Source organism: Anser anser (genome assembly GCF_964211835.1).
Source record: "Anser anser genome assembly, chromosome: 2".
Lineage (NCBI taxonomy): Eukaryota > Metazoa > Chordata > Aves > Anseriformes > Anatidae > Anser > Anser anser.
In genome coordinates, this window is record NC_139721.1 from 116,059,862 (window position 1) to 116,075,723 (window position 15,862).

Genomic DNA, 15,862 nt, shown 5'->3' on the forward strand with positions numbered 1-15,862 from the left:
GACGGGATCGGATCCGTGCTCCCTCGAGAGTAACAGCATGTCAGGTTCATTACGTGTGAGAGATGTGTCTCGCTATGAGGAAATTCCTAAAGACAGAGATGCAATGAAGCGGTGAGGGGTGGACCAAAACAGCACCGATAGTAAGAGCCAGGGCATATCAGATAGGCCAGACCCTTAGCCATTCGTGGTCTGCACAATTTTTCCCCTTTTTATTTATTTATTTTTTAATTTTTTTTTATTCCCCTGGGACTTCTCATTGTTTATAAACCATCGTTTGGGAAGGACTGGACATACGTGGAAGCAGTCCTGCTCTGGTCAGTGGAAAGCACCCTCTCTCCTTGCCGCCCCGCTGATTCAGGACCCAAACATGGGCTGTGTGTGCATCGCTCACCACCCGAAACACCAAGGCTGCCCTTTCTCACCTCTCCCTGCAGCTTCCCAGCAAGGCTGGGTGGGTTCATCCACCTTCCCAGAGTTCAGAAAGGAAAACTGAGGCACTTGTCATTGTTATAAAAAGCAACTTCCCCATAACCAGACCTGGGGTTACAAGTGACTAAAGCCATAAAGCTAAGGATTGGGTTGCACTTCATGTTCTTACATGGTTTCAATATCCTTGGAAATGCTCTATAAGTTTGCCTTTCTTTCGTCATTTTTGATACACAAAATAAACGAAACCCGGGAAAAGGAAAAGCTTGCAAATAGGGGAGCAGCCACTGGGGAATTCTAGTTGTGTTTGTTTGCACTGTATTGCCTTCTTATGCCAGCTAATAAGGTGACTTAACCTTTCTGTAGATAAATAAATGCAGATAAGGCTAATAGCCTGTGGTGTCTGATTTTGCAAGCTGGGAAGTGAGTTGCAGGAGCCTGATTGGGGTTTCAGCTTTTCTGAAGTGATAAGTAACAGGCTGGGGACTGCCAGGGGGAAAAAATATATATATTAAAAAAAAAAAAAAATCATCTCCTGCTTTTGTTAACTGGAAGAGTGTATTATTTTTTTTATGAGCCCGATTGAAGTGGTTAACTGTTATAGCAGTTTGGGGAAAAAAACGTCAGAAAGACTGATGGTTTTGACAGCCTGGAGCCAAGGAGGGAAAAAAGCCACAGTGCTGAACCACAGCCAGCCCCTCCGTCCACTCCATCCAGCAAAGGCAAAAGGAGATTTGTGTGCCGGAAGGATGGAGATCACCTGCTGACAGCAGGGAGCAAGCTAAAACCACGTCTTTGAAAAACATTCCTGCAGTTTAAGTTGAAATCCCTTTTCTCAGACTTTGCCAACACCTGTCCCCGAGTGTATTGAAGTTAATAGCCTTTTCTGGCAGCTCAAGTTTGTACAAGCCAGGGGAGGATGCTCCCGTGTGGGAGTGTTGTACCCTGTGCCAAGTTTAGCGCTGCTGATCTGAGATGTTACTGAAGCACAGAAGAAGCTAACGGGAGCGGGGAAGACCAGCAGCTGCACAAAGTGAAAGGGGAAATGAAAGCTAGACCCCATCTGCTAGCATAAACCCAAAATTCCTGCAGACAGTGCCAATGTCAGCTGCTTTTGAAGACAAAATAGGTTCCTTGCAGGGCAGAACCCACACCCATCTGATTTCGGCAACCTTGCCTTGAACTCTGAGGTTGAAAGTGAGGATCGGAACATGCGTGTTGTCGAAATTGGTCTTTTGCAAAACCCTACGGGTCTAGAAATATGACTATCCCTGATGAATACACACCCTGTCTCTACTGACCCTCCAGCACATACCTACATACATTTTTCTTTCAGGAGCAAAGCGTTACTGACATCAGCCCCTTCCTGTTTGCAAAAATCTGTAGTTTTCGCTGTAAGACTACCATGTCAAGACAATTTAAGCTGTCTTCAACCAAGCATGGAATGATGTATATAGCAGGTTGGGACTGGATTAGAAAACTACTGTCATTGACTGCAGATTAAGTGGATTACTCTGTTGCTACAAACAACTGGAAAAGAGTCACATTTGTTCAGATTGCACGTATTATTGGTGGTGTTATCGTGTGGGCATTCCGTGCAGACTTTGCCTCATCCCATCCCGGTCCTAAACAAGAGTGTCTTTCACCCTCTAGGATGAAAGAAGTGCAGAATAAAAGCAACGCTGAAAGGTGAATTGGAGTTTTCGAGCTTTTTCAATAGAGAACCATTCGATTGCCAGCACAGTGTCTGGCTCTGAATGGTGAGTGATACTCCAGCTATTGCAAATGCTGCCAGCTCCGATGTTCGTACAGATGTCCTGCGAGATTAGAAGAGTGCACTGAACCCTCCGTGCCCTGTGATGCCAGTCATGCTCTCAAGCAGGGACATCTAATTTACACCTGCAAGCAAGCCGTGACATGCTCGAAGGGTGGGATCTGCTAACTCAGCACCCGACTGGCAGCGACATTTCAGCACCAAATGAAATAGGTCCTCCTAAAGCAAATACCCAGCTGCCTGAACTGATGGAGAAAAATTGGTGCCTTCAAAGGCTTCCACTGGGAGATCTTGTTTAGGGAGAGCCTACGTTCAGAGGTGCCAACCTCGCAGCCTGAACCCTACGGTGGTCAAAACATGCTTGGCATGGGCTGCTGCCACGCAGGGAGGCAGCTGGGGTCTGAGGCTGCTCCCACAGCTCGGCCACTCCTTCACTTTTGGGTACTTGGCATGCTTGTGTCTCCCTCTGCCTCTTGTCACTGTGCCCTTGTCAACATCCACATGTGCCATCAGTTGTCCCCTCGATGGGTTGGGCTCTTCTTTCCCCCTTTAGTCAGCCTGAGGACCAGGGAGGCGATGGGGTGGCAAAGGAGGCTCCACCACCTCCTGGGCAGAGACCCCCACCAGCCACATACAGCTCCTGATACACCACGTTTCTTGCTCCACCTGGACCCAGCTCTGTCTCCTCTTTCCCACTCGCTTTCTTCTCCAGCCTCCACCTGACCCCACAGGGAAGGGACCTTGGGCTTTTCTGCAGGTAGGAATGCTGGATGTTAGCCCATAGCTTCATGTACTTCTGTCCCGTACCCCATGACAGAACTCCCATTAACCTCAAGGAATGTCGGCCTGGTACTAATGGGGAACTCCGATTTCTTAAGGAGGAAACGGTTGTGGGCTGCCTCCTAAAGCTAGCCCTAGGGTTGCAGTCCCGGTAACCTGGATTTCAGGGCATAGGTGCATTCTTGTTACTCATCTAATCCATGATTTTGCTGTTTGTCAGTGAAGGGTCTGTCCACTTGTCATCCGATTGTGCAAATTCACCTTCCATGTGAGTCGGGATTTAAGTTTCGCTGTTTTTCAGGGTCTGACTATGTGCAGAGGGAGTTGTAGTCATTTTTTTTTTTTTCCCGCAGGAACTTCCTTTCTCTAACACCACCCCTTGGCAGTGGACCTGCTGACACCTCAGAGCCAGACACTGATAAAAAGGGCAGCCGTCTTCCTCCTGCATGCTCAGAGGCGAGTGGCAGAGGCTACTCGGGAGCTCAGCAGCCACCAGCATCGCAGACACCTCGGGTCACAGCACCAGCAAGCACCATGACTGGTGAGTTTTGCGATAATGCACGGCAGCTTTGCAGCTTGGCAGGTCTCCTGTGGTGAGGATGGGACCTCGAGCAGAGCCAGGGAGACCCATCCCTCTGACTGCCATGCATGGGACCTGGGGAAAAAAGTTTGGGTGCCGCTAGGGAAGTGCTGCTTTTGGTCGTGGTTTTGACGACTCGGTGAAGCCAGCTGAAAAACGCAACCCAATGTTCAGCGCTTTTCAACAACCTGTAGAAATCTGGCTCTGGCGGTGATAATAGTGAAGAAATGTGGGTTTAAAAATCTTGTTGCATCAAGCTGGAGGGAATTTCTTTATTTCAGGCTACTGAAATGTGTAGATTACTGCTCTTTAGTGCTGGCTGACAGCATCTGTCAGAAGTTTCAGAGTAAATGAGAGGGGATTCATTTGAAATTTCACCCTGTCCTGTGGCTTGCACTATTGTCAGAAGATCTTGCACTGACCTCGAGAGCTGCCTGAGCTCCTGCAGCAGCTGCTGAGCCACCACCACAGCCTGCGGTCCTGGGGCCACCCCAACCCCAGGGTGCCCACAAATCTCGGGCTCTGGGGCATAGCCGGGCAGCTGGGAGGGAGGGAGGGAGGCTGCGGGTGTCCTGATGCTGCTCCCAGCCCCTCTGCTTCACACCTCCGCCCCCTGGGTGTGGATGAGCTGAAATTTCCCAGGCAGTCTCAGCTAGCAGCATCTTCGCTCTGGGATGAGTGTTCGCCTGGAGGTTGGGCAAGGATGGGAAGTACACGCAGGTGTCCAAAGTTTGCTGTCTCGTGCAGCCAGACCCTGCACTTCCTGCTCCACTTCCCTCCTGAGCAGCCCTTACTCCCACTGAAGCCAGGCTGGCTATAAACACCCTGCCCCAGAACATTAATTTTTAAACCCCGTTACTGTGACCTACGGATATGGCGTTTGGGGCTGTAACAATGAGGCTGTCGGTCAGGTCGTGATGCCTCTGTGAGGGATAAATCATGAAACTAGGAGAAAAAAATATAAATATATAATATAAATATATATTAGAGCACCTATCTGCTATAAACCACTAATTCCCGTGATCACAGCTGGGGTGCCTGCAGGCAGCAGGGGAAAGCAGCCCAAGACAGAGCTGCCCAGGGAAGGCAGGTGGTGGCGAAGCCTGCTGGGACGCAGAGAGGGAATGCTGCCACCCAGCTCCATGGCATTCATCAGCATGGAAAACCAAGCCAGCCGGATCGTAGGGCATTGTATGTTTTCTCAGGAATAAGCGTGGCACAATTGGCACGCGGCCCTGGGCAGGCACAGCTCCCCTGTGGTGCTCTGAGCTGTCAGGGTGTGCTTCAAAAAATAATTAAAAAAAAAATTCTCTGCACATTTTTCTCTCTGCATCCTCAACATCAATGATATAAAAAAAAAAAAAAAAAAAAAACTGAGATGAAAATATGGTCCCTAAGTTAGGAAAGCCAAAATGATGGATTCCTTGAGAAGCAGGACGCTGTGTTTGGCTCTTACCTTCTGTCCTAGCATCTCAGCCGGGCTCCAAGGCAAGGGCTCACCAGAGCTTTAGAAAGGAGCAGGAGCAAGCAGCTCTGGTTCTGAGGATCAGTTAATTCTGAGGAAAAGCCACTTCTACTTCACCAAAGGGGCTGGCCAATTCCTGCTGAAATTTTTGGCATCCTCCACGCCCCATCGTGCAAAGTGAGCCCGAGACTGGCATTTGGCATGGAGCAAGCAAACAAAAAGTACTCCAAAAGGCAGTCAGCAAGTGAAAGGTGATGGTTAATTTTAAGTCTACTTACTGTACTTCTGATAATTTTTTCACGTTTAAGATAAATATGGTTTATAAAGTAAACATGAGGGAATACAGAGAGGCAGGAACATGGTGTGGACCACTGCACGGTACGTTCGGTTTGCTCAGAGCTGTAGTCACCATGCAGCACAAGTCAGAGCTATTGCAGCCTTGGTTGCAGCCTTGACTTCAGCCTCAATCCCAGCCTGTGGTGGACCCAGCCCCTCCCGCAGCCTCTCTCCCACGACACTGTCTGTGCAGCTGCCACCAGCAGATCCCAGCCTCCCCGACGTTAGGGCTGGCTCTTGGTGATGCTCACCTTGGCACAGCTGCTGGGTGCCGTGTAAAACTGTCAAGCCGTTTTGTGACCTAATCCCTTAAGCCATTATACCTTTGACTGCTTTATTCCTAAGTTATCACAAACCTTTTCAAATTTCCTGACTCTCCCACATCTGTGTCTGAATCACTTGTGAGCCTAGTGCTTGTTTAACACTGCTACTCCCTGCTGTTTACACAGTGTTTAGTCTCTAAGGAGGCTTCATGGGCAGAGACAAGACAAGGTTTGACACTTCCAAAGATTTGTAGCCACGTCCTGGCATGCTCTGACTTTTCCTGCCACACCTGGGCAGCCTCCCAAAGCCTGGCACAGGAACCCCCAGGTCCCCACCTTGATGGAGAGCAGAGGTCTCTCTTTGTTCCTGCATGGAGAAACCAAGTCGCTGGGGAAAAAAATCCTTGCAAAGGTTCATGTGCACAGGCTGCCCTTAGAGGTTGATTAATGACATCTGTTATATCATCTGGGACTAGTTTTTGAGGGGAAATATGAAGAACCAGCCTCAGTGTCCTGAGCCCCATCTCCCAGGTCTTAGGCATCCCCGAGACATGGGCAGCTCAGCAGTCGGGGGGGGCCACATTTGGTTCACTTCCAGCTTGGCTGCGTGCGCTACATCCTGCCAGGAGCAATTACAGCTGCTGTTAATCATTATCTGATAATCATGACGGATGCATTCAACACCAATATAAGGCGAGTCTTTGACTCGGAGGTAAAATCACAGCAGCTGGGATTAATTTTTAAGCTGCCCTGTGCTATCGGGGGCCACTTGGGAGCACCACCTTTGACTGTTGTTAAATCTCCTCCTCCTCTCACTGCTACTCCTGCTGCTGCTATTGCTGCTGTTAGATACCTGCAGTAACAAAGACCCATTTGTAGCACTCCAGGAGCTCAGCACGTCATGGGCACACAGCAAACAGGTGTTGGTGTCATCACGAGCGGAGCAGCTGGGCTGGTGGGGGAAAGCAAGAGGGGTCCTGGACCATGGGCATTGCCCATGGGGACACTGTGGGGGTCAGGACATTTGGGGGGCTGCACTACGGGGGTGATCCAGGAGCATAACAGCAGCTGCAGGGAAGGGATGCGGGTGTGCTGTCCCCGCTCTGTTTCCCAGGACCATTGCAAAAACAAGAGTTTCGGTGTTGCAACAAAATTGGCAGTCATGGCATCTTCCTGGACAGCAGGAGCTGGCTCCCAGGGGTTGGCATCTCTTTGGGGACAGGGCTGTGTAGGGTGTTGCCTAGTGTCAAGGGAAGCAACGTGAGGAAAATGCATTGCTGTGTGTAGAGTGCCTGGGGCATCATTCCCTTTGGCATCTGCTCCACAGCTGCAAAAACAAAACAAAACAAAAGAAAAAAAAACAATAAAAAGGTGTTTATATGCCAAGGCCAAGTTTGCTTTCTGGTAAAGCAGCCGCTCTGTGTTGCAGGAGGGTGGTTCTGGTCACTGCCAGCACAATTCCCTGGTCCCCCATGCCTGGATCATGAGGTGGGATGCTCCAGATCCAGGGGCAGGAGCGAGGGTGGCATCGCTTTATGCTCTTGTGCCATCTGCTTCATGCAGTGGTCCCCTGATGAGCAGCCTAGCAGGATCGCCATGCACCCAGATGTTTTCATGACCCACACAGCTGTGATAGGAAGAAAACTGCCTGTGCTGACCAGTTTACCAACAAACCCCCCATTTCTTCTTTCTTTCTCCCTCTCTGCACACGGTCTTCCAGCGAGCGACCTGAAGGTCACCAAGGTTGACTTCCTCAAGAGCCAGAACTCGGTCCAGCACCACACAGATGCGTACGAAACGACAAGCCTGGTGGTGCGCCGAGGACAGCCTTTCCTGCTGCAGCTCACCCTCAGCAGGGAGCTGCGGTCCACTGACAAGCTGGCACTGCATTTCAGCATAGGTAAGCGTGGCACAAAACAGGAGCGCCCCGGGCACCGCTCAGTCCCTGCAAACCCATGCAACGTGTCATGTTTTTTTCCAGGGGAGAGGCCGATGAAGCCCCTGGGGACCCTGATGTCGCTGAACCCCAGGAGCACGAGGGATCTCAGTGGGTGGCACATCACCATCGCCAAGTCCAGCGGCACGGAGGTAGGGCATGTGGCGGCACCGGGAGCGACTGAGCAAGCCCCCAGAGCCCCCATCCTATTTTCCTTCTGCCCCGTGGTTTTTGACGGGCAGCAGCTTTGCCCCATTTAATTCCCAGCCCTTCTGCTGGGCATGCAGGATGCGCCCCATCCCCGCGGTGCTGCACCAGTGCCATCACGGAGGGTTGGTCATGTCCTGTCTCCTTGTCACCTCCCCAGTGCCTGCTGTCCGTCACCAGCGCGGCTGATGCCCCAGTGGGAAAATACGGCCTGTCTGTAAAGACTGGATCTAACACTCACAAGCCTGAAAACAACACTGTCTACCTTTTGTTCAACCCCTGGTGTGAAGGTAAGGAAGGCAGTCCAGCAACCGGGGTTATAATTACTGCTGCATGGGACTGTCCCTGGGGGAGCTTCTCCTCTTCCTCTTCCCATGTGCATCCCTTCTTCCCCCTAAAATGTTGCAAGCAGCATCCCCATGGAGCAAGAGCCATGAGCCAGCTCCTTGCTGGGGAGCCCTCAGAGCTTAAAATAAAAAGTAGTCTTAGAGCAAACCCTTCAATGATAGGCAGAAAAGCATGAGTACTGCGCAGGCATCAAATGCTGTGAGCACTACAGACCGCCAGCTCCCACCACCACTTCACTTTCCAGGAAAATCTTCCTATAGCAGGTGTGAAAAGTCGACTAACATCTACACTTTTTTTTTGTCAAGCTGATATCGTCTTCCTGTCCAATGAGGCTGAGAGAAATGAGTATGTGCTCAACGATACGGGTTACATCTATGTTGGGTCTGCATACGACATACACGGTAGACCCTGGAATTTTGGGCAGGTAAGGCACAGCCGTCCCCTTGGCCTTATTACCCCTATTCACTCTTTCTCTGTTTGGCATTTGTTTAAACGAATCCATAAACAGTTAAGCCCATGAGCAGCTCAAAGCACTTGAGTAATCCCCCTAGTTTCACTGGAAAAGCTCACCTGCTTAGAGTAATCTTTCTACTCAAGCATTTTCCCCAGCCCCGGCCTGAGAACAGAGCTTAGCAGCACATTTGTAAGCAGATTGGCAGATGCCTGGCAAAGGCTATGGAGACTGAGAACGGAGCATTTCTGGCCGAAAGGTTCCCCTAAGGTATCCTTTCTGCTCTGGCAGTTGCAGAGTGCAGCAAAAGTCCTCACAGTGATGCCTTTTCCACAAAGGGTGCCAAAGGGCTGTTCCTACCCTAATATTTATTCTGCCATGAAGCAAAGAGAATTGACACTGATATTCTGCCAGGCTTCAGTGTGTAGGATATCTGACATCTGTATGAGCTCAACCTAAGGGAGCCTTAACAGCAATTGCTAATTAGGAATCTTTTACTATAATCATTTGCATTTAGGTACTCTTTTTTTTTCCCCCAGTCTATTTCGTACCTATGCCAATGGACTGAGTATCTGTATCTGTCTTGAATTTTCAATATTCAAATGAGTAATGTCCAAGGCTTCAGGGAGATGACGTAGGTGACTTAGGACTACTCACAGGAGTAAAGAGTTGCTGGGTCAGGTTCCACCTGTGCTTGCAAGACACACGGCACAGGCCTTTTTCTCCCATGGTGGGTTTTCATTTAAGCCCTTCTTTGGAGAGAACAGCTTTGTGAAGCCCCACAGGCTTCAGAAGTAGGTTCATTCAATATCATAAAGGAAGTTCAGAAGTTGAGTCTAGTCAATTTCCTCCAAGTACCTAGACAGACTTCATGTTGACTGAGCAAATTCTGTTTCAGAGCCATATGTAAAAATGCCTCCATTTTCTTTCCAAAACAGTTTGAGGAATCCATCCTGGATGCCTGCATGTACCTGCTGGACAAAAGTAAACTGAAGATGAGCAGTAGAAGGGATCCTGTGATTGTGTCCAGAGCCATGTCTGCTTTGGTACGGTTCTCTCAGAGAAGTGATTTGCCCCTCCCGCTTTCGCTCCTCTTTCTTGCTCGCTTTTATTTCCCTGGGGATTTGAACACCATTTCAGGACGAATCCAAAACTGCAAGGAAAGAGCCAGAGGCATTTTGAATGGAGGGAAGAGGCAAGCGAAATACATCTCCCCATCTCTAAAGCTTGCAGCTGCCCTGGCGGTTGTCCTTCCCCAGCTAACACTGTGTTTTGGGGGGCAACTTCCCTCTGTGGTGGGATCCTTCTGGGAGCCCCAAGCAGCAGTGCCTCTCTGGATATCCAGAGGTCTGGATATCTGGAAACTGGAGGGTTTCCAAGCAGGGAAGCCCCCAGCTGGTGTCAGCAGCCTTGTTGGGGAAACGTGGAACAGGCACGGACCCTGAGGTTAAACCTCATTTGGCCTCATCCCTGAATCTGTCTCCTCTGCATGTGTGTGGCCATAGGTGAATGCCAATGATGAAAACGGTGTCCTGCTGGGGAACTGGTCAGGGAAGTATGAAAATGGGACCTCTCCCATGGCATGGATTGGGAGCGTTGCCATTTTGCAGCAGTATTACAAAACGAAGAAGCCAGTTGGTTTTGGTCAATGCTGGGTCTTCTCAGGAGTCCTCACTACAGGTAAAGGGTGAACTGTCTCTCTGTCTGATATCCTAATTACTGCGCTAGTGACCCAAATTACCACAACCCCAGGCTCCAGAGGTGGTGGGGAAACCTCTGCATGCTCTTGGTCCTGGCGTTTTCATGAAGTGGTTGAGACATCTGTCACGTAAGGAGGGAGCTGGGATTGCTCAGCCTGGTGTGGAGAAGGCTTGATCCATGGGTACAAATACCTCACGGGAGGGAGTAAAGACATCAGACCCCTACTCTTCCTAGTGGTGCCCAGTGCCAGGACAAGAGGCGATGGGCACAAAATGGAGGACAGGAGGCTCCCTCTGAACACCAGGCAGCACCTCTGTGCTGTGTGGGTTGTGGGGCACTGGTGCAGGTTGGGGATCCCTCCTTGAGGATATTCAGAAGCCACCTGGATGTGGTCCTGGCCTACCCGTTCCAGGTAGCCCTGCTTGAGTGGAGGCTTGGATGAGGTGATTTTGTGACCCGCTGGTTTGTCTGTCCCTGTCACAGTCATGCGCTGCCTGGGGATCCCAGCCCGGAGTGTGAGCAACTTCAACTCGGCGCACGACACGGACGAGAACCTGAGAGTTGACGTCTACCTGAACGAAAAGGGAGAGAAGCTGAAATGGATGTCCGTCGACTCCATCTGGTATGGACAAAGAGGGTCAACCCTTCCTAGCCCCCCGTGTGGCGCTGCCCCGCAGCGCTGCGCTTCCCAGCCCCAGTAGCCTTTCCTCTGACTGCTGCCCTACTGCTTCGGGTTTGTTACTGGGGAGAGAGAGAAAGCTCACAGGGTTTCATAGGGCTACACTCAAATCCCCATTAAACCTGCCCCCTGGAAGGATTAAGCCGAGGAGATCACAACTCCTGCCTATAATGGTGCACTCCTCTTCTTTGCAACCCGAACTCTTGCAGGAACTTCCATGTGTGGAACGACGTCTGGATGAAGCGGAGGGACTTGCCTTCAGGGTTTGATGGCTGGCAGGCAATCGATTCAACCCCTCAGGAGCAAAGCCAAGGTAGGATTGGCCTAGAAAGGCTCTTCAGCAACTCCTAAGGGAGCCGGTGACGTTTTGTGTGGAAATTGTGGTCCCCAGTCAGCAAAGCACATGCTGCCCCTGCACGTCTTCCCACACCCAGGCGGTGACACCCTAAAGCTGGTGGTCCCACTCCTGTTGTCTCAGCCCAGGAAGTGGGGAATGGTTTTTCCTGGCAGGCAGAAAACCAGCCCAGTAGGATACTGTGGGGATGTGCATGTGTAAATACATATGTTTTCATGCTGACAAAATGTTTTTGAGGGCCTCACATTCTGGGTGCATCTAAAGATGGTGTGGCCATGGGTGCATTGAAATTGAGCGGGCTTGAATGAATTTGGGCACCTGTGAAAATCAGCCAGTACCTAGGGCCAGGAAGGGGGCCCAGCCTTGGCAAAAGCACCTCAGATGATTTAAGTGGGGGAAAACACATAAAAGCTCTTACCAGACCTTGTTCCTATATTAAAAAAAAATACCAAAGAGCTATTGTAGGGGGGTTTGGGCTTTATAACCAAATTGGAGGAGTATTTACTATTAAAATGGGTGCATAACCCTGCTCGGGGTGGTGGAATAAAATTTTGAGGCTCTGCTCGTGTTTGGCAAGGCAAATGGTGTTGAGTGTGATTTTTAGGTATTTTCCAGTGCGGCCCATGCCCACTGAAGGCTATCCGAGATGGGGACGTGTATTTGCCCTACGACAGCAAGTTTGTGTATGCGGAAGTGAACGCCGACAAAGTCTATTGGCGTGTGACGGAGGAGAACGGCAGGAACAAGTACATCAAGCTGAACGTGGAGAGCCAGAGCATTGGCGCCAACATCAGCACAAAAGCCGTGGGGCAGAACCGTCGGGAAGACATCACCCAACAGTACAAGTTCCCTGAAGGTGACTGCCCCCATCCTCCAAAGCAGTGCTCAGGAGGTCCCCGGCTGCGTGGGTCACCCCACAATGCGTGTCTTCTGCTGTGCCAAACCCACCCCATCGGGGCTGGAGAGCCAGGGAGGCAGCTCTGCTCCCGGGCATCTTCATAGCTGCAGTGACATCTATAGGCTGCTCACTGGGGACAGGAGCGAGCAAGCCTGCAGGCTGTGGGAGAGAGGGGCTGAGTGACAAACCTAGTGGTCTGACACACTGCAGCTTCTTTCTTTCCTTTTTTCCTTTCCATTCCCCACAACATATTGAAAAAAAGATGATGATAACTCCCTCCCCATGGTTCTCCCTGCCTCAGATCCAGCCGTGCTGTTCTGGACTATTAAACCCTTCCCAGTGAGGAGTGGGAACGTCTCAGGCTAGAAAATTTAAGCAGCATCCAGCCTCTAAAAGTGCCTCCTTCAGGAAATTTTTCCAGCTGCTCACTGGTCCAAAATGCTACCAGTGGTGACATAAACAAAGAGGGTGTCCTGAGCTGAGGCTGGAGGCGGTTGGTGCCCTGAAAGCCTCCCTGCTCAGCAGCAGAAACGTGAATAAAGGGAAGGGAAGGTGGTTCTGGCTGAGGGTACTGGGATACAGCTCTCAAACAGCTTTTTCCTTCACCCAGGCAGCTCAGAGGAAAGGGCATCCATGCAGAGAGCGATCTCCTTCCTACAACCTTCAGGGTTGGTACCTCGTGCAGGCTTCGGTGCGATTCGTCCCATGTCCGTGAGCTTAGACGACGTGGATGGCAGGGCTATGGTCCAAAATGAGGTGGTCCCCAAGAGCGGGGTCGAGCTTGCGATAACCAATGAAAAACCTTTGTATCCTGGTGAGCCGATTGAAGTGGTCATCACAGTGAAGAGCACTGCTGCTGGGAGCTGGACCGTTGCTCTTGCTGGCTCCTGCCAGCTGCAGTCCTACACTGGGAAAGTCGATGTCAACCTTGGATATATCAAGGAGACCGTCAAGCTGGAAGGCAAATCCGGTAGGCATGGGAATTGTGATATGTTTTATAGGTTATTTAACGTGACAGTCTGGGATTTCACTCAAGCCAATGCATAACTACAGGTCAGCGCATGGCTCAGCTGCACAAAGAGCAGAAATTGCCTGCCTCTCACCTGCCTCTCTTGCAGCTGCATTTGGGAGTCTTAGTTACAAACTGTGATCCCATTGCAGAAGGGATCAAAACTCAAAGGCTCTGCGATGGTTAGAAACCATCAGTGCGGTCAGACAGACATCTGCACTGTGCAGGTGAGGCGTGCACCACTGCAGTCCTCACTGCCTGAGCATCAAGCAGCAGAGACCCCAGAACAGGATTTAGACAGCTGAACATCTCAGCCTTTTTTAAAATTATTTTTTAAATTTTAATTCCTTGGTCATGCTGCTGTAATGTCAATGAGCTGACTGTGACGCTTGTGAGTGGCATTTCCTGAATTCTTTACCCAAGCAAACTCCAGCTGAAGGGCTGCTTGCCCGCCTAGTCCCCCCGGGGGTGTTTGCTGCTTGTTGCGTACCTTGGAGCAACCTGGGTTGCATTGCTGATCCCCAGCAGTGTGACTGCAATGTGCCAAAGAAGACACTAACGAGTGATGAATAATTAACAACACTTGCTCATTCCAAGCATGAGTCACCCTTGAAAAAAATATATATAAAAATCTTTGCTGCTGGTGCTTTCTGAGCGAGCCTGAGCCAGCACTTGCTTTGGGGGAGATGGGGAGTGCAGGGCATCAGTTGCTGGCCACATGGCCAGAAGCAGGGTGGCCTCAGGAAATGTGCCTCGTCCCGTGTCCCACCAGGCACTGCCACCAGTGCCAACTCTGCCATGGGTTCCTGGGTGCCATAGAAAGTGATAAAGTCGTGTTCTCCCTCCTGCAGAGGTGCGCGTCCCTCTGAAGATCGCGCCCGATGCATACATGAAGGCGCTGGCTGCAGCGGAAGACGAAGAGCATGTCCACGTCACCGCCATTGCCGAGATCGAGGGGACACCTGAGAAGCTCACCAAGGAGGCGGCGCTGAGCTTCGAGTACCCCCCCATCCAGGTCCAGGTGAGGCGGCACCCCCCCCCAGGCTCGGCTGGGATTAGGGTCTCAGCTCTGCTGGCATCCCGGGCAAAAGTCCCGAAACTGCAGGGAAAATGTGATGAAACTAGGCATCAGGAAGGGTGAGCGGGGCTGCCCTGTGCATGGTGGTGCTGCAAGGAGGCATTGACCTTGACCCCGATGCAGACTGGTCTCCTGGGGCTGCACCAGCTCCATTGCACGGGTGCTCCAAAATCAAGGGGGTTGTGCAAAAAACCCTGCCTTGGCAGAGTGAACCAGCAGCATCTCCAGCGTCCTTAACATCTCTCTTTCCTCCTATGTCAGATGCCAGAAACAGCAAAGCTGAACAAGGACTTCACCTGCGCCTTCATCTTCAAGAACAAGCTGAATGTGCCCCTGGACAACTGCAAGCTGATGGTGGAGGGCTTGGGCATATTTAAGATGGCAACATTTGAGGAAGGGTAAGGAGAGGTTTCGAGCAGTCCTGAGCCCCATGCAGCTGATGAGCATGGCAGAATGCCCTTTCCTGCTTATCTTTAAATTCTCCTTGACGAAACAGTTAGTTAGGGACTGCATGCAATGCAACCCTTCAAAGCCACGTCCAAATGGTACCAGGGGCTCGCAGCCTGGGGGAGGTCTCTGTAGAGTGCCAGGGCCACCAGCCAGTGCTGCTGTGCCAAGCCCCGCCCGCTGCACTTTGGTCATGGGAGAAGGAGCATACCCATGCTAAACACAGATAGTGGCTTTTTCTTTAAGAGAAACCATGAGAAATTGGCTAATGAGACCCGTGATGTGCAAGCAGCTCATGCTGGGACTGTTTTCCTTTCTCCTTAGGGATGTACAGCCTGGTAGGATCATTAAGTCTGAAGTAATCTGCACTCCGACGAGAGCAGGAGAGAAGAAGATTGTGGCCAAGCTGACCTCAAACCAGGTCAAAGGGATTTCGGTGGAGAAGGCCATCACCATCACCCACTAGGAGCAGTGCCTCAGTCGGGACAGAAGAGGACCCTAGATGCGCCACAGCTGCGCTCTGCTGCCGCCGCTTGCCTCTTTGATTGCGGGATAGCGCTTGATGAGCAAAGAGCAAAAATCCCATTAAGTGAAGGGAATTACGCTGAGATAAAGGGCATAGCTGCTTTGATTGCAGCTCACTGTGATTCAATAAAGATCATTGAAATCAACGTGTTGATTGTGTGGCTGATATTTGTGCTGGAGTAGGGGGTGTTTTGCAGCTGCTGTGGGCCCACCAGGCTGCCCAGACCCCACTGCACAAGGGCTCAAGAAACATTTTAAGCAATTCTCCCCTGGGCCATGCTTCTCCTACCCCCCCCCCCCCCCCCAGCAAATGCTTCAGACAGCAAAAGGAGGAAACCTGGCAGAGTCTTCCCCAAATACCATTTTTCATACATCTTCCTCCCCTCCCACCCACTTCCATTTCCTTTTTTTGGGGAGAGGTGGGGAAGAATTGGCACCGGGACATTTTTGGAAGAAGTGCCATTTCCAACACCATTACCAGAGCTCTGGTAAAAGCATATTGCCTCTGCTTCTCCCCTCCCACCCCAAATGCTGCTGGGGGACTGGAGGGCAGCATACTTCTGGAGTGCTTCCAGCCACAGTGTGGGGAAGGCGAGAGCAGCTG

At 51.0% G+C, this 15,862-nt stretch overlaps 1 protein-coding gene across 2 annotated transcripts; it reads left to right on the forward strand.

Moving 5' to 3' along the window:
- The first annotated feature begins 3,362 nt into the window (after positions 1 to 3,362).
- On the forward strand, positions 3,363 to 15,404 carry TGM4 (transglutaminase 4). Of its 2 annotated transcripts, none has more exons than XM_083824981.1 (14): positions 3,363 to 3,521; positions 7,345 to 7,524; positions 7,606 to 7,712; positions 7,928 to 8,057; positions 8,421 to 8,539; positions 9,505 to 9,612; positions 10,072 to 10,246; positions 10,751 to 10,889; positions 11,156 to 11,259; positions 11,906 to 12,157; positions 12,810 to 13,169; positions 14,060 to 14,229; positions 14,548 to 14,684; positions 15,058 to 15,404. In XM_083824981.1, the coding sequence occupies exons 1-14, from the start codon at positions 3,515 to 3,517 to the stop codon at positions 15,197 to 15,199; spliced, it is 2,130 nt and encodes a 709-aa protein (XP_083681107.1). In that variant the 5' UTR covers positions 3,363 to 3,514; the 3' UTR covers positions 15,200 to 15,404. The 2 variants fall into 2 exon arrangements, with proteins under 2 accessions (XP_083681107.1, XP_083681106.1); XM_083824980.1 differs by lacking the exon at positions 3,363 to 3,521 and adding an exon at positions 4,950 to 6,544.
- The last annotated feature ends 458 nt before the right edge of the window (positions 15,405 to 15,862 follow it).

What these genes read in the sequence shown, in the direction of transcription:
- TGM4 (XM_083824980.1), top strand. An exon ending in ATGTCCGTCGACTCCATCTG is followed by an intron (nt 10,890 to 11,155) that starts GTATGGACAAAG and finishes GAACTCTTGCAG; the next exon opens with GAACTTCCATGTGTGGAACG. An exon ending in ACAGTACAAGTTCCCTGAAG is followed by an intron (nt 12,158 to 12,809) that starts GTGACTGCCCCC and finishes TCCTTCACCCAG; the next exon opens with GCAGCTCAGAGGAAAGGGCA.